Below are 24621 nucleotides of genomic sequence, written 5' to 3'. Positions count from 1 at the left end.
AGAACAATGATGATACAGTTTTAAGAAAAACTTGGAAAGTCATTCCAACTGGGAATTCCTTTGCTAACTTTGGGTGAGGGAAATGGCTAGGAACTTTCTAAAATTAGCAACAATTCTCTTGTGCTCATATAAATTATCATTTGGTATTTGTTTCACATACTCAGAGGAAGCCAATTGGAATAGAATATGTTAAATACCAAGTAACATTTTATTCTGACAGGTTAACTTGATACAAAATTGTGAAATCTCAAAGGCTATACAAGGATGATGGATGCTGCTGATCTTGTGTCAAGGAGGGTCTTTTTAAAATCTAGTAAAAGAAAGCACAGTATATTACAGTGTCATTTGGGGATTTCTTTGTAGCTGTAGTGTCAGAAGGGACTACAAAATGAAGGAAGTTATTCTACCTAAAGTTAAAGATAGTAACTTTATTGTCTCTAGTATTTGCTCGTAATGAAAAAATGACACTTGGATCATGAAGAAATGTTTATTTGCACAATAACTGCATTAAAGATTATAAACAGTTGGTTTAGTTTTTACTGAAATAGAGTTTAGCATAAAAGGAAAAAGTTAATGTGAAGCCTCAGTATCTTTCTTCCAAAGTCTAGGCTTGGAAAAGCCATAAACCACACTCTCCTTATTCACTTCACCCTTTAACAAGTTTCCACTTGAGATCTTTGTTTCTGACCCCTAACAAAGTATGCTCCTGGTGAAGGCAACTCTTTCTATCCACTGAGAAAACATGAGGTCCAGACCTTTTGTGATTTTCCTTGTTTTTTTGATTAAATTTCCTTTGAGTAAACTGACATTTTCTCTGAGTAAGCAGAGTCTGTTTGAATATTATTTTCTCTATAAAGCTTTTCCCCACAATCCCAGCTACTGCATTGAAGAAACCTTCACTATAGCTTGGAGCCATGAGAAGCGTATCTGGGAAAAGTTATTTTTATTTGCAATCTCTAATTGGTTCCTAAGCAGGGAGACCCCTTGGTGACTGAGGGGGGCTAATGGATGTAGGAATAGGAGCTGAGAGTGTGCCACATCTTTATGATGAGAAAGAGGAACAGGGGATCGTGGAAGAAGAAAAATCTGGAAGGCCAGAGAGGCTGGTAGGAAGAGGTTCAAGAAGCAGAGGAGAAAATTGCTGTTGGCAGAGGGTGGGTATGAAACGAGGGCCTGGAATAAAGAACGAGTCATTTAATAAGCTTCTATTTATTTCTTTTCATTAACTTTTTGCTGTGTAACATGCAATGTCAACTTTTCTGGGTCCTGTTAACTCTGCTATACATCTAATACTCAGCTCCTGCTTGTGGGGGTGGATTCTGTGAAGTGCTTGCACCTGCTTCAAGGTGGGTGCTTAGGAACATGTGGACTATATAGGTAGGGTTGACTGTGTATGTGCCCTTATGTGGCACATACACAGTCATGTGTATGTGGGAGAGGCCTGTTACAGGGATTCACTCATGGCCCTGACTTAATTATTTGAAAGTGCTCACCCACACTTTCAAAAATTTATTTACTTGGATGATAAATTGTAAAGTCACAGAAAAATAGCTTTTATCTGACTGTACTTTGAAGACTGGACACATTTTATCCTTAAATTGCCTGCTTATCTATCTATCTCTACCCCTGAGATTGTGGGTTCCCTGAGGGATAGGACATCACCTTCATTAATTCATTCAACACTATGTATTGAGTTCTGTATATGTGTTGTGTGCTGGGATACATTGAAGAATAAGATAAGATCTCTGCACTCAAAGATCTTATGATATGGTGGTAGAGGCTGATATGTAACCAACAAGTATAAACCAGAGAGATGGGCTTACAGTATGGTTTTCCCACCTCGGCACTATTGACATTTTGGACCAGATAATTCATTGTTGTTTTAGAATAACCTTTGTCTCATGGGATGTTTAGCAGTATCCCATTGCCAGATTCCACTTCTCCTCACTTTGCCCCCACTTCACCACTGAGAACTACTCATTCTCTTATGGCTAGACGCAAGGCATCATGGGAAGAGCACTTAACCCATACTTGGGTGGAGTTTTATTAATCCTTCATCCTCAGCATCTAGTTGATGCTTACTAAATGCTTGATGAATAAATGCAACACATAGTAATCACGCTACCCGTCAGGATTTTTGGAATGAAGTTTAGTAAACTATGGGAAAGTTTAAATGTGAGGCCACAGGCAAAATTTGGGAAATAAATTTCACTCTGTATCATTGGCCTGAATATTGTTCCCCAAAACACTCTCTCTAGCTTCAAAGGGACTTGCTCCCCAAATACTACAGGGCAGATTTTCTAGTAGTTATTTTCCTGTTAGTAAACACTGACTGTCAAGCATTTTGGCAAATACCAGGTGCCTGTAAATGTTAAATAGTCATTATAAAGCCACAAAAATATTTTAGATTCCATCATCCACAGCAAGGAAAGAAAAGAGTCCAGATTCTAAGGGGGGAAAAGAAGCCCTGACATTCAGCTAATGGCTTTTACCCACCAATGGGCCCACCTGGTAGCTTGAAATTTAGAATGTCTTAGAAATAAATATTCTTTGCAAAAGCTTATTAAATCTGACTCAGTTTGGTGGCGGCATCCTGTCCCCAAGTTGGCTATTGTATTTATGTAAATGATGACAAGAAAATTCACAACACAACCCACACATTCCTTTCACACGTCCTCTGTCCTGAACCAGATTGACATAGAACAATGAGGTGGCAGAACTAACTGGCAAGACGGACCTGAACTACATGATGGTGTTTCTTGGACATCCTGAGAAATAATGAAGGGTTCAGTGAACCAACTGTGTGACTTTGGCAATTGATAACTTCTCTAGGCTTCCACTGATAAAACAGAGGGAGGACGTAGAAAGTGATGATGACTTCAAAGCTGCTCCCAGCATTCATTCTGATCCCTTTCACTCTAGTTTTTTATCCTTAAAGCTTCAAGAAATTGAGGGGCTGCAGCATTAATATTTATTTTGGAGATGGGAGAAAATGGAATACAAAAATCAGCCTCTTAACGGTCTTGACATCTTTCCTTAATAGACTTCTTATCTTGAGTGTGATGAAACCTCACAATGTTCTGAGGTTGGCTCCCATGTAGAATGGACAGGTGCAAGTTACCTGCTCAGTTTGAGCTAATTCTCAACTGTCCCTTCACCTGTGTTGTCCACTATGATGTTCTGTTGATGGAAACATGACCCAACTGATAGCCCTGGGTTTTAGATTACTAAATCTTCTGGTAATTCTCCGAAATTCTCTCCTTTTCCAAAGATAAATATTCTCAGTGACTTCAGAGAGACTCATTCATGTTCTTTAGAAGCTGCAATTAATAAGATATTTTCCCTGATGGATCCGTTGTCCCCCTAATTGGAAAACTATAATTTCTTTGCTGACTCCCTGAGGTTCATTTTAGTTGCAACACTCTTAAAACACACACAAAACCCAGCAGAATAGCTACATTTTTGTCTTAATATTACTGCTAAACTAAGGGAGGAAAAAAATCACACACACACACACAAACCTCCTCCCTCCTTTAATTCCATCAGGGCATGCCTTATTCTAATACTTATTAAAAATGAGAAAGCAGTCTAGGAGGCTTTTGGAGTTCTAAGTTCATAAAGTGAATATGCATAAAGTAGCAGAATATCAAGTTTTCATAATTACACCTTTTTATGCATACAGTTCCTGGAGTGAAATCGGCTTTGACTTCGGCTGATTTAATAGAACCTTTCTAATTTAAATCTATCCTGTCACTTCTACTTAGCTGTTGTTCAATTTTAAATAGCAAAAAGAGTTATTATTTTCCACTTTCACAAACCAATAAAGATTCTATACTTCTAAACAAGAGTGATGAGACAGCATTTAATTTCTAACCTCTTTCCCTAATTCAAGAGCTTTGGGAAGGGAAAGTATTTCTGTTTTGGAGAGATAAACTTTAAAATCAGAGGGCAAGCGAGGATAGAGAGACTCAGGCTTAGGTGACTATACCTAGCATAATGCCTTACTCAGAGTCAGCAGGTGTTGGATCCTTGTTGCAAGAACAATGCTTTAGACAGGAGAGAAGACTTTGAATAATCTCATAGCAAAAGAGATAGTTCAGAGAGCATACAAAAAGAAGAAGAAGAAGAATAAGAAGAGGAAGAAAGAGGAGGAGGAGGAGAAGGAGAAGAAAGCACAGTTAAAGGTGGAATTTTGGTGAAAATGGAGGCCTTTGGAACAATTTGATTTAGTAGGTAGCAAGACTCAATTAGAAAGATTTCGAGTTAAATCACAACTGAAAGTGCCACTTGTTTTGCTGTCCCAGGACACCCAAGAAGAACACTCACACAGATGTATGGTTGCTTTGGACTGAAAGTCAAGTGGATGTGAGGGTTTGAATTTTAGTTAAAGAGCCATGTACACACACATCGGAGCTTGGAGTTCATTCCTTTGATAAGCACTTACTGAATGTCTGCTCTGTGTTGGGCTCTGTCCTACTTAGAACTGGTTCTTCAGGGATAGCAATACCAGTCCTACCTTCAAGGAGCTCATTTTGCTGGACAGGAAACTGATGTCTAAGCAGGAAACTGAAATGGTGGCATTGTCCTAGGATCATAGATCTAGGCGGGGTCACCTTTGTCCAGCCAGAAAATTTTTTTCTTCCGGAAAAATTTCATTAGTTTTACTTAATACTAAGCACCTTAGGAATATGTTCATGTATCATCAAATTATTATACATCAATCAAATTACTTTATATAAGCAAGAGTATAAAGTCTGGGTGAATTAGCTTTCTTTTATTACACGTGGTAGAAAAGAAATACTGTCTTTTTATGAGCATTTAGAAATTTTCTGAATTTTGAATACAGAATATTACTAATTCCTTCCTTCTCTTTGAGGGTAATTCATAACTGAGTCTTTAAAAGGATGGCTGTTATTCAAGAGTAAATCTCTAGTTTTCGGATTACGTATTTATCAAGTAACCTCCCTCAACCAGAAAACAGATAAGCATTAGTAGTAACCAGTGACTGAAAGGATGTTTTGGAAGTTTATAAATTTGAATTTACCTTGAAAAAGCACAATGATTAATACCTATTTTAAAGAGAAAGGTAAGAGTAAGGCCAAATTCCACCTTTTCAGAGAGGAACAAAGACTGCAGGGACAGCAGGTATACTATTTTTAATTTCATTTTCCTCTTACAAAATGATTAATGAGAACAAAGTGCACAACAGTAAAACTTTAAGATCCCATGGTTAGGTAGATTTCCCATACATTTTAGTACACATGTGGAAGGGAGTATTTGAGAAGAATTAGACTCCACCATTTTAAAATAGCAAGCTGAGTCTCTTCTGAAATGAGGCGTGGTCTTGATAACATTGATGCTTATTGTGATTTTCAAAACCCTGATGTTAAACTGTAACAGTTGTGATGGGTACCTCCAATATTATAGACCCAGATGTTGGAGAGTGCGTAGTCTATATTTTGGGGGGTTCTTTTATATGTTTCTATGTTTCCCTTAGAATATATATTTTCAGGAACCCAACAAATGTGTGTTGAGTAGATGAGCAAACTCAGACCCTATCCTTGATGAAGATCATTAATTTCATTTTAAATACTGCCTTTAGGGGACAATAGCTGGTTGGAAATAATCCTTGTCCTTCAGATATTTGATATCTAGCAGGGGGGATCAGACAAAACCACATCCAACGAAAGTGCAAGGTAGTAATGGATTTGCACAAAGAATGATTTTTACACAGAGCTGGGAGGTTTAGAAGAGGGAGAAATCACATGTCTTTGGGAATAAGGACATGGGTAGTGAAGAAATGCTTCATGGAACAGATAGCCTGTGAGATGGGTCTTTGAAGATGAGTTGAATTTTGATAGGCTGGGAGGGAGAGGGGAGGAGGAACTTCCAGGTAGCAGCTCAGTAGCTATGCAGAATAGGAATTTTTACAGTGTGATTAGGGAATGGCGAATTGTACAGTTTGGCTAAAACATGAAATACCGGGGATGACAGGAGATAGCTCTGAAGAGCATGTGAAGGCTTAGGAGGGCCTTGAATGCTGATGTGAGGAGAGATGTTTTATTTCTATAAGCCAGAGATATAATGGTGTAAACACAGCTCTATTTGAAATAACAGATTGGAAGAATGGAAGACTGGAGGTTGGAGACCATTCCACAGGGAGTGTCCATGAATATGCCCTAATGTCATCAATTCTTTCCTTTCCCTGGCCCCCTCACCTGCCCTGTTCCCCTAAGTGTGCCAACTCTTAATGCATGAGGGTTTCATAAAGCCCAGAATCAGCCTTCTACCAGCTGTATCTTCTAATCAGGAACACAAATCCCATGTAGTTTGGTCTTAGTTTTTTCAATCTTGAATCAACTATTTACAGAACGAGTGAAACAAACAAACAAACAAACAAAGCCAATGAAAGCTGCGGAAGATGGCTTAACTGGGGGTTTGAAAGGAGCCACCAGATTTATTTAGAAGCTCCGCAAGGCCGACTGCAGCAGGCAGAGTTGGATAGACTATTACCACTTTTGCTGCTCCCTGACCATCTGCTGGGTTGCCACATACAGAACTGCAGGCATTGCACATACCCCAGGATGAAACTTATAAAGAATCCTATTATGCTAAAAAAAAATCACATGGGATTTCTGTATGTTTGTTTTTTCTTCCATTTTTGGCCAGAGGAGCTGTTAATGGTTTTGAACTTCACTTTTTGAGTCTCAATGAGAAAGGATACTGCCAAAGCTGAGGGCATGCAGAGCCCAGCACTGGGCCTACGCTTGCACGGCTGTGCAAATTCATGCCTGTCTTGGGGATTTCTCCCTGATAATTAAAGCCTGACTTCTGCGTACTTAAACACAGCTTGAATTAAATTTGTGATGTTTCCTTAGTATCTCAAGTTTCAAAGCAAATGTTTCAATGTCAGTTTCCTTAGAACGAGTTATTTTTATTTTAGTTTTTTTATTCTCTGGGAAGAAAATTATCTTTGTAGGTCTTTTGTGGGAGATCTCTTCTACAACAGCATAAGATTTCAGGGCCTGGGGTGTAGTCAAAAGTTGGAATTCAAAATTTTCACTCAGATAAGAGGTCACAGGTTAGGGATGTATTTAATGTGGAAAAAATTAGAAACTTCTGCCTTCAAAATCAGGAAGATAATCAACTTCTGGGTTTTCATCTTAAGGAAATAATTTAAAATGTGTGTAAAGTGCAAGGCTAATTGCTTATGAGAGAGAAAAATTCAAAGCCATGTAAAATTCGAAGTCCAACAATAAGAGATTGGTGAAATAATTCATTTTATCTCAATATAATGGAATATTATGCAGTCATTACAAAGGGAAACAGTTAAATAATACTGAATATAAAAATACTAGTAGAGTTACTTCATCTTACTCTTTCTTGGTCCTATGAATAGATAAATAAACTGTTACTAAGCATCTACCATCTGCTTAACACCTAACCATTACACTAGACATTTGTTATTTAATCTCCATTAATACTATTTTGATGCATAGGTGCTTATAACATTTTACAGAAGAGATAGAAATTATTTCGGTCAGGATTATTTGGCGAGTATCAGAAACCTAAATCAAACCAGCAATCATATGGGGAAATTCAGCCACTGACAACCGGAAAGTCTAGAATGTGCTGGCTTCAGCTGTGGCTGAATTCAGGGCCTCAATTTCTTCTTGGTAAGCCTTTCTCTCTCCCTCTCTCTTTTTCTCTCCCCTTGAGGATCTGCTTATCTCTGCCCAGCTTTATTCTTTAAATAGACTCCTTCTACATCATGGGCAATGTGGTCACTATCAACTAGACCCACATATACCTAGCTTAGTAACTCCATAGAAATAAGAAATTCACTTCATAGAGAAATTCAAGAGGGGACTTTGATTCCTGGCTTGAGTCACTTGACCTTGTAGGTATCAAGTGAGGCACCATGATTGACCATCCTCCAGGACTATATAAGTGGGAGAGGGTGGTTCTCCCAAAGAAGGGACTTGTGTATTTCTTGCTACTGTGTCCCCCACCTGTCTTGTGCACCGCAGATGCTCAATAAGCTGATAGATATTCTTGGTTTTTTTCTCCACTTCCAGGTAAAAAATGGGGTGGCAATACAGCACTGTGGTGAGGAGCATGTCTCTGGATCACACTCAATGTACAGCCCTATTTAAATTACTTAACCTCTGTAAATTGGATTCAACATCTGTAAAATGGGAATAACAATAAGTGCCTTAATGGTATTTGGAGAATTAACCAATATAACTTCTATTTTATTTAATTCTTGGCCTGTGGAGTAAGTGGAAGCTCAATGGCATTTAACCTCACTTTTCCCTAGCCTCAACTGCATTTTTTTCTAAGTTCTTTTTTCCATGGTAATAATTTCACTTTTTTCAGTCTTGCAATTTCTAGATTGTCAATAGTCTACATTATTTTCTGCCCATAATGGTGACTAGCCAATTGGCTAGTGGGCCAATAGGCCACAAATAAGAAACTCATTGCAATTCAAGCTTAGCTGTCTATTTCTTGAGATAGCATATAAATTGATTGGATGTTTCTTGGATATTTGAGAACAACGTGGAAGAGCATTCTAAGTTGCAGATCTCAGACAGGTGGTGGAACAAAGGTGCAATCACTCCTTGGCCAATCACTCAAGTGTTTTCAATAACCTTGTCCCTCATAAGGGATTCAGATCAGTTTTACCTGCTATCTCTTCCTACCTGTTCCCAGGGCAAATTCTGAAGCATTTCTTTGCATGCATCTGTAACTTTGATTAGGATCCTGCTAATCAGCAATGGAAATGAAGATGTCCACCTGCGGAAAGGGCTAACTTTGTGCCAACTGTTTGAAAGTCTAATGAACTGTGAGTATTAGAGCAAGACATTCTTAAGCTGCTGAGACCCCAATGAAGCTAAAGCTGTGTGTGTGAGTGTGTGCTTGTTCTGGATTCAAGGAAATAAATTCAGCAACTAGTAAGGATGTTTGCCATCTTGGGGGATGGGGAGGGGAAGATCTCACAACTTTCAAAAAATGATAGGAGGATGAAAGTCTGAGACTAGTTTCTCAGCTGGATGCCCCAATCAAATTTCCAAGTTTCATCCTGTTACGCTATTGTGTTCTTTACACCCTTCCACTTTTTTTCAGACTTGCCAGCTGGTGAGAGATTCAAACTTCTGTTCTCTGGAGACTGGTTGGCTGATTTAATGGGGTAGTGCTCTCTCCCCTCTTTCCCTAAACCATGAGATCTGAGTGCCAGAGTGGTAGTGGGATAGCTGAAGGGAGGGGAACAGAGTGATGGGGAAAAGAGTGAAGCTATACATTAGGGCTGATTGCATTTGTCTATAATGACAGCAGCTTATGCTGAGTTTGGAGGCTCAGAGAACAAAAAATAATATAAAAGAACATTTGATGTAAACAGGACAATAAGAAGCCTTCCAAGCATTTCTCAAGATGAGAAAGTCAATAGAGTGTGTACCCATCCACTTGTGTTTCAGCTGATCAGTCCAATGAGATTTAATAAACACCAGTTACAGAGAAAGCAGAGTATGGATATGATGGTAGATAATCATAAAGCTGATAAAAATAATGGCTTGCATTAGTTAGCACCTGCTGAGTGCCTGGTGTTGTTCTAGTGGCTTTATGGGTAGTAACCCATTTACTCTGACCAACTACTTTATAAATTAGGAAACGTTAGTCTCTTCATTTCATAGATGAAGACTCAGAAGTATAGAGAGATTCTATAACCATCAGTCCAAAGTCATACAGATGGTAGATGGTGGTACTGAGATTTGGGCCCAGGCAGTCTGAGTCCAGAGCCCAAAATTATAACCCCTCCCTGCTAATGTCTCCCCATCACAGATTTTGCCCTCAACGGTAGTAGGAATAAAGCAGGTAGTTTGAGGCTAGGACCTAGGTTTTATTTGACTTCATGTCCCTAGCACCTGTAAGAGGGTCTGGGATCCAGTGAGGCCTACACAGCCATGATCATTATTCTTAAATCTGAAAAAGAGCTTTACCTCACCGTCAAAAAGGAAACATCACATGAAATTTTGTTTCATTGAAAAACAAAAAGTAAAACCCAGCAGTATCTGAGGGCACACAAGGAAAAATCAATACAAGATGAATTAGCAAAAATAATTATGGATAGTTGTTCATTAAATAGGAAAATATTTTTACTCCGATTTTTCCCAGATCTTTACCACTTTGGGAGTCTACCAAAATTACTTGTGGTAGCCGTAAAAGTTAAACTAGTGCCCAAGTTGCTAGGAAATATTTAATTGGCTCAAATTCCATAATTAGATATGGAGTCAGGAGCAATATAAATGCTCCTGAAGTATTCTAGAAAAACGCAAGAGTTCTTTGATGAGTAACATCTAAAACTGGATAGGGAAATGAGGTTGACAGCATTTTTCTCTCTAGGATGTCAGCTAGATCAGAAGGCAGTGCTTAGGGGAAAGAGACTATGAAGCTGAAATGTTTAGGTTGGGCTGAAGAGTGTGTTTGTGTGTGTGTTGGAGGTAGCTAAGAGAGGGGACACAAGAGGACAGAAGACAATATGACAGCCAAAAGCTAGCAGTGAGGTTCCTGGACCCAGAGGAATGAACACGGTGACAGGTAGAGAGTTCCCCATAAGTAGAATTATTCAGAGAAAAATGAAGCAACATCTAAGCTAAAGTCAAGTGGACCTGAATTGCCTCTAGGACAGGTAACCTCCAAGATGGTGCCTCATTGCAGCATCCTCTGAAAGGGAGGAATGCTGTGTCCTCACATGGCAACACATGGATATTGGGAGTCATGGGCAGAATGCTAGGATTTGAATTTGTCCTCTTGAAAAGCCTTGTGTTGTCAATGTGATAATATTAAGAAGTAGGGCACTTAAGAGGTCATTAGACCATGAGGGCCCCTCCCTCATGAATGGGATTAAGGCCTTTTTAAAAGAGGCTTCCCACATGTTCTGCTCCGTTTCTCTTCTGCCTTCTACCACGTGAGGACACAGTATTCCATCCTTCCAGACGATGCTGCAACAACGCACCATCTTGGAGGCAGAGGGCAGCCCTCACCAAGCAATAGAACCTGCTGGAAACTTGATCTTGGACTTTCCAGCCTCCAGAACTGTGAGAAGATTAATTTCTGTTCTTTAAAAATTACCCAGTCTCAGGTATTTTATTGTAGCAGGACAAACTTAAGACAGCGGCAGGGGGTTGAGTCAGGGGCAAAATTGTCACCTCCCTCCTCCCTCTCCATAGGACAGGACTTGAAAACCCCTGGTCTTTCTGAGAAAGGAAGCCAAGTTTTCTCTGGGTATGCCAGGCTATGGAGTAGAAACATTTCACATTTCATTTCGTTTTAAATGAAAAAGAAAACATATAGGAAAGACACACTGGGGCTTTGCTAAGTTTCTGCAAGATCTTGATTTTCTAACTGAATGAGGAATTCCCTGGAATGTAAGGAAATGTGACAAACGTGGATGGGGTTGGGACAGACATTTTCCACCAGCCCCCCAAAGGCACAGACTCCAGCAAAGGACAAGAAAAGCTGTGGTCTCTGGAAGAATCATGAGTTCTTTAAGCAGTTCACTGCCTTTATTAAGGCTACAGAACTACAGCTCATCTTTTTATTAAAGTAGCTAATTCGAGAAATGTGGTACCAAATACAGTGGGAATGAACCTTCATTTAAATTGTAATTAAGAATTCACTAATCGTTAAAAAGCTGAAAAAGAGCTGAGGATGTGAGATCCGATAAAACATCTAGAAAGCACACCGGGAAAATTTTGAATGGATTAATGTATTTGCCTTCATCTGTGCTGCCAATTCTGAGAGAAATGTACTTGATACAAAATTTATAGTGGTTTAGATTATGAGTTCATTTAAGGTGAAGTCCGTACATTTTTGCATTATTGACACTTCTTATTTCAGAGAGTGAGGAGGTGAGACACACACACACACACACACACACCGGCTGGGCACGGTGGCTCACACCTGCAATCCCAGCACTTTGGGAGGCTGAGGCAGGTGGATCACAAGGTCAGGAGTTTGAGACCAGCCTGGCCAACATGGTGAAACCGTGTCTCTACTAAAAATACAAAAATTAGCTGGGCATGGTGGTGCATGCCTGTAATCTCAGCTACTGGGGAGGCTGCGGCAGGAGAATGGCTTGAATCCAGGAGGCAGAGGTTGCAGTGAGCCGAGATCGACTGTGCCACTGCACTCCAGGCTGGATGACAGAGCAAGACTCTGTCTCAAAAAAAAAAAAGACACACACACACCTCCACCCACCCCACAAATCGGTGTCGGATTCTGATAGGTGTGTCTATGACTAAAAACATACATACACAATTTTGGGGCTTCAAATGATATTATGTTTATCATCAAATACACTGTTCCTGGGGTAGAACTTCAAAAACAAGGTCCTTCATTTGCCTTGCTCACCAACCTCAAGATGCTCTCGAGTTGTCTTTTTTTTTTTCCATATTTGAGAGTATTTATTAAAATGCAGTTTATAGGAGTTTTCTAGCAGTAAATATTTGTTTTTATTTTTATTTTTTATTTTTTTATTATACTTTACGACAAGTCCACAGCACAGAGACCTGAAAAGGGCATGCCCTCACTTCTAGGCAAGATTATGCACCTCCTCCTCTAGGTTACCAAAGCCCGTCTACATACCCCTAGCAAGCCATTTGTAGGAGAGTTATAATGATTTCATGATTCAATAATGTTCCTCAGCAGACTAAATGCTTTTAATTCACCCATAAATACATGTTGCTTGGCCTGTTGAAGACACTTATTACCTATTAAAATAAAATAGACATGAAATGGAACTGACATAAACAGGAGAGAGGAGAATGGGGAGAGAAAAGAGGAGAGAAGAGGAAAGGAGAAGAAGACAGGGGAATTGGGGAGAGGGAGAGAGGGAAGGGGAGAAGAGAGAGCACTTTCTCAGCAATTTCTGTATAGCTTAGAGACTGCAAAATCTGATTTCTGTATCTAATTATACTCAAACAAAAGTGTAGCTGGTGGGAAAGAGCATTTGATTATTTGAGCATCCAGCTCCGTATGTCTTTGTTATTTTCTTCCCTTAGTGATGGCCCCAGCCTGTAGTTCAAAACAAGAAACCTTATTTTGTTTGGGGAAATTAAAAGTCTACCTCCCAGTCATCTAATGGAGTGGGATTCAAGAAACACAAAGGTTAATTGGATCGTTCAACCTAGCAATTGTGATCTTAGAAGTAGTCCTGAGTTAAGCTCTATCCTTGGGGACTTGGGGATAAGAAGGTGCATGGGATAGAAGGACTGGAGGAAGACAGAACTGTGAAAGCAGCAGTCAATCAAGGGAAGGTGCCTGCAATTTTCCTTTGTGGGACTAAGGAACTACCCAGTAATGGACAGGAGAATAATTAAAATTAATGATAATAATAGTGCTACAATCAGATACCATTAATTTATCACTTACTGTGTGCCTTTCCCTGTGTAATGTGCTTTTCAGGCATTAACTCTTCCTTTCCTTACTGCACTCATGTGATGTGCACATTATTATTAACACTATTCTATATGTGAAGTAACAGCTTCCACATGTTAAATAATATTTCACACAAGAAGATTAAAATCCAGCACCCATAAATTAGCCACTATCCTGAAGATCACTGGACTAAGAGTTTGTGTCTTTGTTCTGCTATTAACTTCTTCCCTGATACAAGCAAGGTTTCTAATATCCTGGACTTATTTTCCAATGTCTAGTGCTCACTAAAGAGGAATTAAATTGAATCTGTAGAATAGGATTAATTCGCATTGCACTACTTCTCTCCCAGGATTGTTTTGAGGCTAGATGGGGAAATATGAAAATATTTGGAAGGCACTGGGCATGAAACCAAGGTGAGCCATGATACCACTGTTTGCCTGTCATCGGTAAACACTCCTGGTCCCATAAACTGCCTTGGGTCAACCTGGTCTCCTTTATGGGAGGAGAGTTTGAATAACATAGCCTCTGTCTTTTACACAAAATCTTAAGGTGGATATCAAGCTTCTTCCTAATTCCCAGAGAAGTTATTTTAAGCCAAACGTCTTGCAATACAGATTCACTGAAACATGAGATGGTATTTATTAATGTGCTCATTCTTACAGCATTCAAGCATTCTGTCAGTCTTGTAAGATAAGTTGCTTTTAAAAATCTACTTTACATTAATATTGGAAGAAAACTAAATCCTCATTATTTGACTTGAGATCTGAAAATGGCTCAGAACATCCTGTCACAGTAACCTAGGCAGGAGATTGGCTTTTAAAACTATAAGGAACATGACAAAATGATATAACCTGATATGACATTTCAACTTCACAATTATGCACCATTCGCATGGACATTTCTGCTTTCTGAGAGCTGATATTTATTTATCTGTACATGAAGACACTTACTGTAGTGACATACAGTAGCTGGCTGATGTCTTTGGCCCAATTTTCTAACTATTATATCATTCAGCATCATTAACAATTGTGTTACTTCTAAAGGTATTCAGATTCTCATTTTTACTTAAAGGTGGGCAATCTTGTCACACATATTCAGTAGAAAAAAATTTTTTCAGTAGCCATTGATAAACTTGGCTCCAGTCTGTCTGAAATTGCTCACAACTGCTTGGAAATGCATAGGAACAAATCCTGGTAATCTGTGGTTCACAATACACATTTATCCTGGCCATTTTAAAGTTTGTTTTCTCTCACTGGCATCTTCTATTTGCAAGTCAGATAAATGGCACTTACAAGCAGAACCCTCTAGTAGTTCTAGTACGACAGATGCATGGCTGTCATTCCATATCTCCAGATGGATTCTGGAGGCAAATAAAATAAAATCCTCTATGACAGTCAAATGAGCAAAAGAGCCTAGGGATTATGAGCTTGATTTATTTGCTTCTAGAGTAAAACAATACCAATTTGTCTTACCTATCTCCACCTCTCTAACTTCTGTAGCACATTGGCTATCAGGATCTTGGGCCTCTTGCATGGTGATTATGAATTGAGCTCTGGATTTCAACCCACACTCTGAACCTTCTGCCTATAAGTGATGCAACCAGGGAGAGTTGGTAACTGCTCTAAGCTTCCCTTCTCTCATCTATAAATGTGAATAATAATATCAACTAGGGTTGTCTTGAGTATTAAATTAGCTCATCACATAGTAGAAACCCAATCAATATCGGTTGATGTTATTGTTATTATCGTCCTTGTCACTTCCCTACAACATTAACTTTGTGCAGGATGTATAATGTCATGTCCCAGAGGACTATAAATTGAGATGAAAATTTGTTAATTTTTTGGCTGTGAACTACCTTGGAAGGGTATCTGATTTCTTAAACTGCTTGAATCAGTTTGTGTTCACCTGATACAGCAATTTTGTAGTTTCATGTTCAAAGTTTGACTTGAAGAATCACAAATTACATAAATTTCTTTTAAAGTGTGTATTTGGTTAGAAACAAAATAATGACAAAAAATAGATGGTAACCAAAATGAAGTTGCCCAAATAATGATCAGTAGTTGATATGGTTAGGCTTTGTGTCCCCACCCAAATCTCATCTTGAATTGTAATCCCCAGGTCTTGAGGGAGAGACCTGGTGGGAGGTGATTGGATCATGGGGGTGGTTCCCCCCCTGCTGTTCTCATGATAGTGAGTGAGTTCTCATGAGATCTGATGGTTTTATAAGTGTTTGGTAGTTCCTCACTTGCTCACTTCTTCTCTCTTTGTCCGCCCTGTGAAGAGGTGCCTTCCACCATGATCGTAAATTTCCTGAGGCCTCCCCAGCCATATGGAACTGGGAGTTAATTAAACCTCTTTTCTTTAGAAATTACCTAGTCTCAGGCCGTTCTTTATAGCAGTGTGAGAATGGACTAATACAGTAGCCATCTTTGTGAATAAAGAGGATGGGTTTTAAACAAGCAAAATTACTGTGAACACTTGAACAAATGCTTTTCTAGTATTTGAAAGTTTTCTTAAGTAGGCACCACCCTCTTGAGACCTTGCTCCTACTGTGAATTTGCTTAAACCTGCACTTCACAAATGGTGTCATAGCACCCCTTACTTCCCCAATCACAGCTTCATCATGGTGGGATTTGAATCGATGTGGTTTGCTCTTTGCAGTTATAATGGCATCCTGCTGATCTACGTGCAATCTGCCTCTGTGACTCCTCTGATTCAGGCTCATCTTTAAATTAACTTTATCTGCCAAGTAATGAGCACTTCAGTTTTTTAATATCAAAGAAGTTTCATCTAGGAGACTTTTCTTTTTTGATTACTAGAATTATCTCTCTCTGTTCCTTCCTCCCACGACATAATGAAACAAAACCTACCATTGTATTATACAATTCAGGATTTCATTATATCTTGCTTGATGGGAAAGACTGTTTACACAGAGATAAAGCAGCATGCCTTTACAAGATCATTTTATATGAGTAGAATGTGGTTTTATATAACAAAATAGTTTTTTTCCCACTTTATGTGTGGATTAGCTGTATCAACTTTTTCTGTTTAGAAGTCAGGATATTTCCTCAGGCTTAAAAGTCCTGTGAGCATGTTTACATGGATCCAGAAATAAACATGCATGCTGGATTTATGGTATATGCATGGCAATCTCTTAGGTATGTCCATCTGTACATCATGGTGGGGATAAGCCCAAGTTTGGTGACTCTGTTAAAGATATTTTGAGATCATTAAGACTATTAACTGAAATTTGAGATAGAAAAAAAAAAAAACACTTTCCCAAAGTTTCGAATTCTGTTTTGTTACTCTTTTTTTAAGATAACATATTAAAGTGTTGCACACCTGAACCTTTTCTAGTCCCTTCAAACTTAACAAATTTCTAAAAACAGAGAATTCTCCCAGTTATCCTTCAAAATTTATTGTTTTAAGATTCAGATCTCTATAATAGAGATTTGTGAAATTTATTTTACTCACATTCTCCCTAAAATAATTTTTAAAAACTATGTCCCTACTTGTATAAAGTTGGCATCTAATTTTGTTTTTATTGAAAGTTCAAACAGTGGCAAATAAAGTAATTTCTGGCATATTAAATGTATTAGGCTGGGCGTGGTGGCTCACTCCTGTAATCCCAACATTTTGGGAGGCCGAGGCTGGTAGATTGCTTGAGTCCAGGAGCTCAAGACCAGCCTGGGCAACATGGCAAAATGCCGTCTGTACCAAAAAATACAAAAAATTAGCTGAGTGTGGTGGTGTGTGCCTATAGTCCCTGCTACTTGGGAGCTTGGGAGGCTGAGGTGGGAAGATCATTTGAACCCAGGAGGTGAAGGTTGAAGTGAGCCGAGCTCGCTCCACTACACAGCAGCCTGGGTGACAGTAAGATCCTGTCTCAAAAAAAAAGAAAAAAAAAAGAAAAGAAAGTATTGATATTTAAAAATAAAATTATTGTATCAATTTTTAAATGTATCAATGGAACAGTTACTTGATATTCTGTTATAATTAACAGATATTATCTTATAATTAACAAGTTATTTAACAGGTGGAAATTTTACATCTTCCTTTTGTTCTCCTTGACTTTGTATTTTTATTATACTTCCCTCACAGAATTATAGCACGATATAATTTTTTTTTCTGGAAAGCATATTATTAATTACCCTGTTATATATTTTTTGCAACAAAAGTATTTATACACATTTAAATTAACTGTTTAATTACTTGTGATCCTAAGACTTTAAGTATTACATTTCTTTTGGGTTGAGTGATCACTACAAGTATTATTAATGCATAATTTTTCAAAACAACAAAAATATATTATAAATCTAATATGTAATTATTAAATTTAAAAAATAGCCAGGTACAGTGGCTTATGCCTGTAATCTCAGCACTTTGGGAGGCCGAGGCGGGAGGATAACCTGAGTCCAGAAGTTTGAGACCCTGTCTCTGCAAAAAATATGATGAAACCTTGTCTCTGCAAAAAATACAAAAACTAGCTGGGTGTGGTGGCATGCACTGTTGTCCCAGCTACTTGGAGGCTGAGGTGGGAGGATCATCTGAGCCTAGGAGGTGGAGTGAGCTGTGATTACGCCATTGCACGCCAGCCTGGGTGGTGGCATGAGACTCTGCCTCAATAAAATAAAACAAAAAGTAAACATTTTATTGAAAATTTACAATTCTTAGATGAATAGGCTGTGTTAGTCCATTTTGTATGGCTATAACACAATACCTGAGACTGGGTAATTTATAAAGAAAAGAGGTTTATTTAGCACATAGTCTACAGGCTGGGAAGTTCAAGATTGGACAGCCACATCTGGTGGCTTGTGGTGAGGGCCTTGTGCTGTGTCAAAACATAGCAGAGAAATGAAAGAGGAACTGGGTATGTGGGAAAAGGGATAGAAGACAAAAGAGGCTGACTCAATTTATAACAACCTGCTCTCACAAGAACTAATACAGTCTTATGAGAACTAATGCAGTCTCTCAAGAAAGACATTAACTCATCTTAGTTATCTAACCAGATTTAAAAAGCACTGCCTCCTAACACTGCCACATTGAAGACCAAGTTTCAACATGAGTTTTGGTGGGGGATAAACTGTATTCAAACCATAGGAGTTAATATATACTTTTTTTGATAAACATTATTTATTTATAGAATAGTACATGATTCAGCATAAATTTCATTTCCATTTTTCCTTTTTTAGATGTAAATGCTGAGAAAGCTTGCTTGCATAAATGAAAACAAATGGAGTTTTGTTATAGCAATACCATTTATTACTTTCTTTTTGAGTTATATGTCCCACATCGCATAGTAACATGTCACCGAAAATTATTTTTTAATGATCAATCAACTGATAAGCATACTAGAATTTTTAATTTTATTGAAAGCCAAAAAATAGTAAACCTCCTTATATCCAAAAAAGTATATTAGTCAGGCATCAGAATCACTTTTGTCAACACCAACACCAATATTTCAATGGTCCCCTTTTCAGTGTCCCAAATGTTTTATGTTCTGTGAATGTACTGTGTATTAAGACTTGAGTTGGTAAATAGGGATACTTTTCTTTTCTAAAATGGGAGTAGTTGATTAAGAAAGATGACAGTAAAATATTTTAGATACAGGGCATTCTCAGGAAGATAGAGTTTGGGCAAATGCACATGTAAAGGGTGAAATTTAAAATTATTTCCTTAAAATTATCTATGCCTAGGTACCCTCTTAGAGGTTTTGTGTCCCCCTAGGTGTATGTGTGTTTATGTTTAGAAATGCTGGGCTATATTGATTTCACTCATATGAGTCCTTGGACCATTATACGAGGCAACAGAAAGTGAGGTGTAGGGTAAGGAATTGGTAGGAAAAAGACATAGATAGATAGATATACAGAGATGAAGAACTCCATTATCAAACTAAACAATTATTAATATATGATCATCCTATAATATACTAAGGGAATAACATATTTCAAATAAGCATAGGTCACACTGTCTAAATAATAAGAGAAATGGTTGACTAACTCCACAATGCTGGAATTATAAATAAATCTACAGCAAACTTCACTGCTCTTTCCTTGATCTCATGAGATTTATAATCATTTATTTCAGAGGGGTTTCTAGCAAGTTGGGTGATACTCTCCCAGCCCAGGAGCACAAGAGATTGACAGACATCAGTTTTTGTTGTGGCTTCGAGAGATTTGGATAAAAAAGAATGTGATTTCCTTTCAAACACCTACCCTGAGGGCTCAGGTAACTCCAAAGTCCTTCAAGCATTAGTAAAAGAAATTAGAAGGAACAGAAAAAGTTATTTGAAAAAGAAAACCACTTACAATGAGTGGGCCCCGGTTGTTTTCCCGGTATTTGTTCTGGAAGAAAATGTAAACGACAGTGGCAGCCAAAGAGTAGAGGAAGGCGAAGACAGCAACAGTGACGAAGAACTCTGCTGAAGACGAGGAGTCACCAATCAATGCCAGCTTCTGCCGTTCCTTTCCCTCGCAGGTGGGCACCTCAAACGTCACCTGGTGCAACCTAAATTGCCAGATTTAAGGAGACATTCTTTAAATGCAATGGAGACAAAAATAGATGACTTGTGTCTACATCTTCTAAAGCAAAATGGGATGTGATCTGGGAGTTTTAGTGCATGCCTATGTAACATGTTCATTAAGAAATTTACAGACATTATAGCTAGAAATGTGGAAATCAATATTGCAGCTAATCATCATTCAACTGGTTATCATAACAGCTAGTCACCCTTAGGTAGAGGGGAGGAAGGAAGGGGAAAGGGAACCTGAAATCATGATAAATTAGACAACGACATCACCCTGCTGAAATTCTTCAGTGCTTCCTCTCTTTAACAGGGCTCGCCAGGCCTTACCTTGGTGCCCCTAACTGTATCTCCAGACTCCTCCCCTGCTGCTCTGTCCTCCATCACCCTGTTTCAACTACATTGGCCTGCTTTCTGTTTCTCAGTTATGACAAACATGGTCCTGTCTCCAGGTCTTGTTGTTGACTGTTCTCTTTTCCTAAATCACTCTGCCCCCTGACATTTCCCATGGCTGCCTCCTTGGCATTCAGGCATCAGCTCAACATCTCCTGAGAGATGAGAACCTTTTTCTGCCATTAATCAAAAGGAGCTCCTTTCCTTTAGGCATTTTCTATTACATCACTCTATTTAATGTCATTCATAGCACTCACTAGCAGATAAAGCTGTCTTGGTAATGAATTTGATTACTTTTTTTTTTCAGTCCCACTGACCACTCAGCTGTGAATATCATTTCTCCATGATAGTGGGAATCTTGGTTTTCTTTTTCTCTGTGATCCCAAACACCTGACATTTTTTAGGCACTGAGTAAATAGTACTTGGATAAATGAATGCACATTCTTGGTTCTGTAAGATGACTGATAGATCATAATTTGATTGAACTTTTATAACTTCTATTTTAGTGAGTAAACTCTATCAGGATAGCATCCAGGCTCAATAAATTACTGGATACAGACAAAATAAGATGCTTTGGGCAATACTTTCAGCTCAGTAAGTAACACCTAAGGAAGATGTGTTATATCCAGTATAGTAGCTCAGGGTGTGAACTGGAACTAAGTCGTGAACTATAATTTAATATAGAGGCCACAATTTTTCTTCAGAAATGATAATTAGGGAGGCACTTGCAAAAAGATATGACTGAGGCTTATTTATGATGATAAAGTGCCACTTGGAAAATTATCTATAAAAGTAACAGTGATGATAAAGCCATTCACGAACCTCATAAATTCCAACTTAGGAAGGATTTTTCTCACTAAACAAAACTCAATCCCTTTAAAACGGATCTGTTAGAAGTCCTAGCCAGAGCACTCAGGCAAGTGAAAAAAATAAAAGGCATCCAAATAGGAAAAGAAGTCAAACTATCTCTCTTCACTGATGATATAATTTTCTGTCTAGAAAATTCTAAATAATCTGCCAAAAGCCTACTAAAACTGATAAATGATTTTAGTAAGTTTTTGATATAAAATCAGGGTACAAAAATCAGTAGCATTTCTATACACCAATAATGTCCAGGCTGAGAGTCAAATCAAGAGCACAATCTCATTTACAATAGCCACAAAGAAAATAAAATACCTAGGAATGCAGCTAACCAAGGAGGTGAAAGATCTCTACAAGGAGAACTATAAAACTCTGCTGAAAGAAACCAGAGATGACACAAATAAATGGAAATACTTTCCATGTTCATGGATTGGAAGAATCAGTATCACTAAAATAGCCCTATTGCCCAGAGCAACTTACAGATTAAATTCTATTCCTATCAAACTACCAATGTCATTCTTCACAGAATTAAAAAAAAAAACTATTCTAAAATTCATATGGAACCCAAAAAAAGAGCCTGAATAGCCAAAACAGTCTTAAGCAAAAGGAACAAAGCTGGAGACATCACAATACCCAATTTCAAACTATACCAGAAGGCTAGAGCAACCAAAACAGCATGGTACTAGTACAAAACAGACGCATAGACCAATGGAACAGGATAAAAAACTCAGAAATAAAACCATACACTTATAACCATCTGATCTTTGACAAGGCTGACAAAAACAAGCAATAGAAAAAGAACTCCCTACTCAGTACATGGTGCTGGGATAAATGGCTAGCCATATGAAGAAGAATGAAACTGGACCCTTACCTTTCACCATATAAAAAAATTAACTCAAGACGGATTACAGATATAAATGTAAGACCTCAAACTCCTGGAAGAAAACCTAGGAAATGCCTTTCTCAACATTGGCCTTGGCAAATAATTTTTGGCTAAGTCCCCAAAAGCAAATGCAACAAAAACAAAAATTGGTAAGTGGGACCTAATTAAACTGAAGAGTTTCTGCACAGGAAAAGAAACTATGAAAAGACCTACAGGATGGGAGAAAATATTCACAAATTATGTATCTGACAAAGGTCTAATATCCATAACCTATAAAGAACTTAAACAAATCAACAAGCAAGAAATGAACAGCCCCTACTAAAAATGAGCAAAAGATGTAGACACTTCTCAAAAAAAGACATAGGGCTGGGCATGGTGGCTCACGCCTGTAATCCCAGCACTTTGGGAGGCCAAGACGGGGTGGATCACCTGAGGCTGGGAGATCGAGACCAGCCTGACCAACATGGAGAAACCCCATCTCTACTAAAAATATAAAATTAGATGGGCGTGGTGGCGCATGCCTGTAATCCCAGCTACTTGGGAGGCTGAGGCAGGAGAATCACTTGAACCTAGGAGGCGGAGGTTGCGATGAGCCGAGATCGCGCCATTGCACTCCAGTCTGAGCAACAAGAGCGAAACTCCGTCTCAAAAAAACAAAACAAACAAAAAAGACATAGAAGTGGCCAAAAAAATATTAAAAAATACTCATCTTCACTAATCATCAGAGAAATGCAAATCAAAACCATGATGAGATAATATCTCACACCAGTCAGGGTGGCTATTCTTAAAAAGTCAAAACCAACAGATGCTGACAAGACTGCAGAGAAAAGGGAACACTTATGCACTTAGCCACCATGGAAAGCATTTTGGAGATTTCTCAAAGAACTTAAAACAGAGCTACTCTTTGACCCAGCAATCCCAGTACTGGGTATATACCCAAAGGAAAATAGATCATTATACCAAAAAGACCCATGCACTTGCATGTTCATGGCCATGCTACTCACAATAGCACAGACACAGAATCAACTCAGGTGCCCATCAATGGTTGATTACATAAAGAAAATGTGGTACATATACCCCACGGAATACTATGTAGCTATAAAAAAAGAATGAAATTATGTCATTTGCAGTAACATGAATGGAGTTGGAGGCCATAATCCTAAGCAAACTAAGGCAGGGACAGAAAACCAAGTATGCATGTTCTTGCTTATCAGTGGGAGCTAAACATGAAGCACACACAGACGTAAACATGGGAACAATAGACACTGTGGAGTACTAGAGTAGGGAGGGAAGAGGACATGGGTTGAAAAGCTACTTATTGGGTGCTATGCTCACTGCCTGGGTGCAATATTCCCATGTAACACACCTGCACATGTACCCCCATATCTAAAATAAAAGTTGAAATAGAAAAAAATAAAACAACAGATTTGTTGTGCACATCATCTTCCAATTAAGATAATAACATCAATAACATAATAATAGGAATTAACATATTGGGGCATTTCTTATGGGCCAGAAACTAAGGCTTAGAAAGAGTAAGTAATTCGTTCTAAGCCACATAGTAAATGTCAGTCCAGGGGTTTAAATCTGCATCAAACTCCAGAGCCTGATTTTTAAACTTCTACATTGACTTGTTTATGTTAAATAATAAGGACATTAACTAGGATATATATATTTTTAAAGTGAAGCTCATGGACCACTGGCATTAGAATTACTAGGGACTATGTTTAAAATGTATATTCCTGGGCCCCATCTCAGATCTACTGAATTGAAACCTCTAGAGGTATGCCTAGCTCACAGCTAAAGCAGGAAAATCCAGTCCCCTTAAGTTCCTTATTTCTCAAGTCCATTTGTTTTTGCTTGTATATATTGCACTTTCCCACAAAAATCCTTTTTCTTAACAAACATAAATGTGTACAGCTCCAACAAAATTCAGGACAACAGAAGCATTCATTAAGGTTATATCATAGAGCCCCTTTCCTACCCTTGCCAGTGATATTAGAATCTTCCTCAATAGTTTTGTCTGTAGAAATACTGAAAAATGAAATGGATTTAAAGGTAATCATGTCATTTATTCTGACACAGGTGATTTTCAGATAATACATGCTTTTTCTCATTATTTAAAAAAAGTGGCATTGACTTAATACACTTTCAACAACTTTATAGTTCACATAATAGCCAGATGCGGCCGGGTGCGGTGGCTCATGCCTGTAATCACAGCATTTTGGGAGGCCGAGGCAGGCAGACTGCCTGAGGTCAGGAGTTCGAGACCAGCCTGACCAACATGGTGAAATCTCGTCTCTATTAAAAATACAAAAATTAGCCAGACGTGGTGGCGGGCACCTGTAATCCCAGCTACTCGGGAGGCTGAGGCAGGAGAATCACTTGAACCCGGGAGGCAGAGGTTGCAGCGAGCCAAAACTGGGCCATTGCACCTCAGCCTGGACAACAAGAGCCAAGCTCCGTCTCAAATAAATAAATAAATAAATAAATAAATAAATAAATAAATAAATAGCTAGATGCT

General features: G+C 38.5%; 1 protein-coding gene across 2 annotated transcripts in view; it reads right to left on the bottom strand.

Annotated features, from left to right (window-relative positions):
• Positions 1–24621, bottom strand: part of SYNPR (synaptoporin) — a 338589-nt gene that overhangs the window by 37091 nt on the left and 276877 nt on the right. For both annotated transcript variants that reach the window (XM_004035840.4, XM_004035839.5), the window contains one exon: positions 19746–19944. In XM_004035840.4, the coding sequence (XP_004035888.3) occupies positions 19746–19944 (199 nt within the window). The remainder of the gene's footprint in view (positions 1–19745; positions 19945–24621) is intronic.

The sequence above is a fragment of the Gorilla gorilla genome, chromosome 2 (assembly GCF_029281585.2).
Source record: "Gorilla gorilla gorilla isolate KB3781 chromosome 2, NHGRI_mGorGor1-v2.1_pri, whole genome shotgun sequence".
Taxonomy (NCBI): domain Eukaryota; kingdom Metazoa; phylum Chordata; class Mammalia; order Primates; family Hominidae; genus Gorilla; species Gorilla gorilla.
The sequence above is the reverse complement of the archived record's forward strand: the minus strand, read 5'-3'. Positions and strand labels throughout refer to the sequence as shown.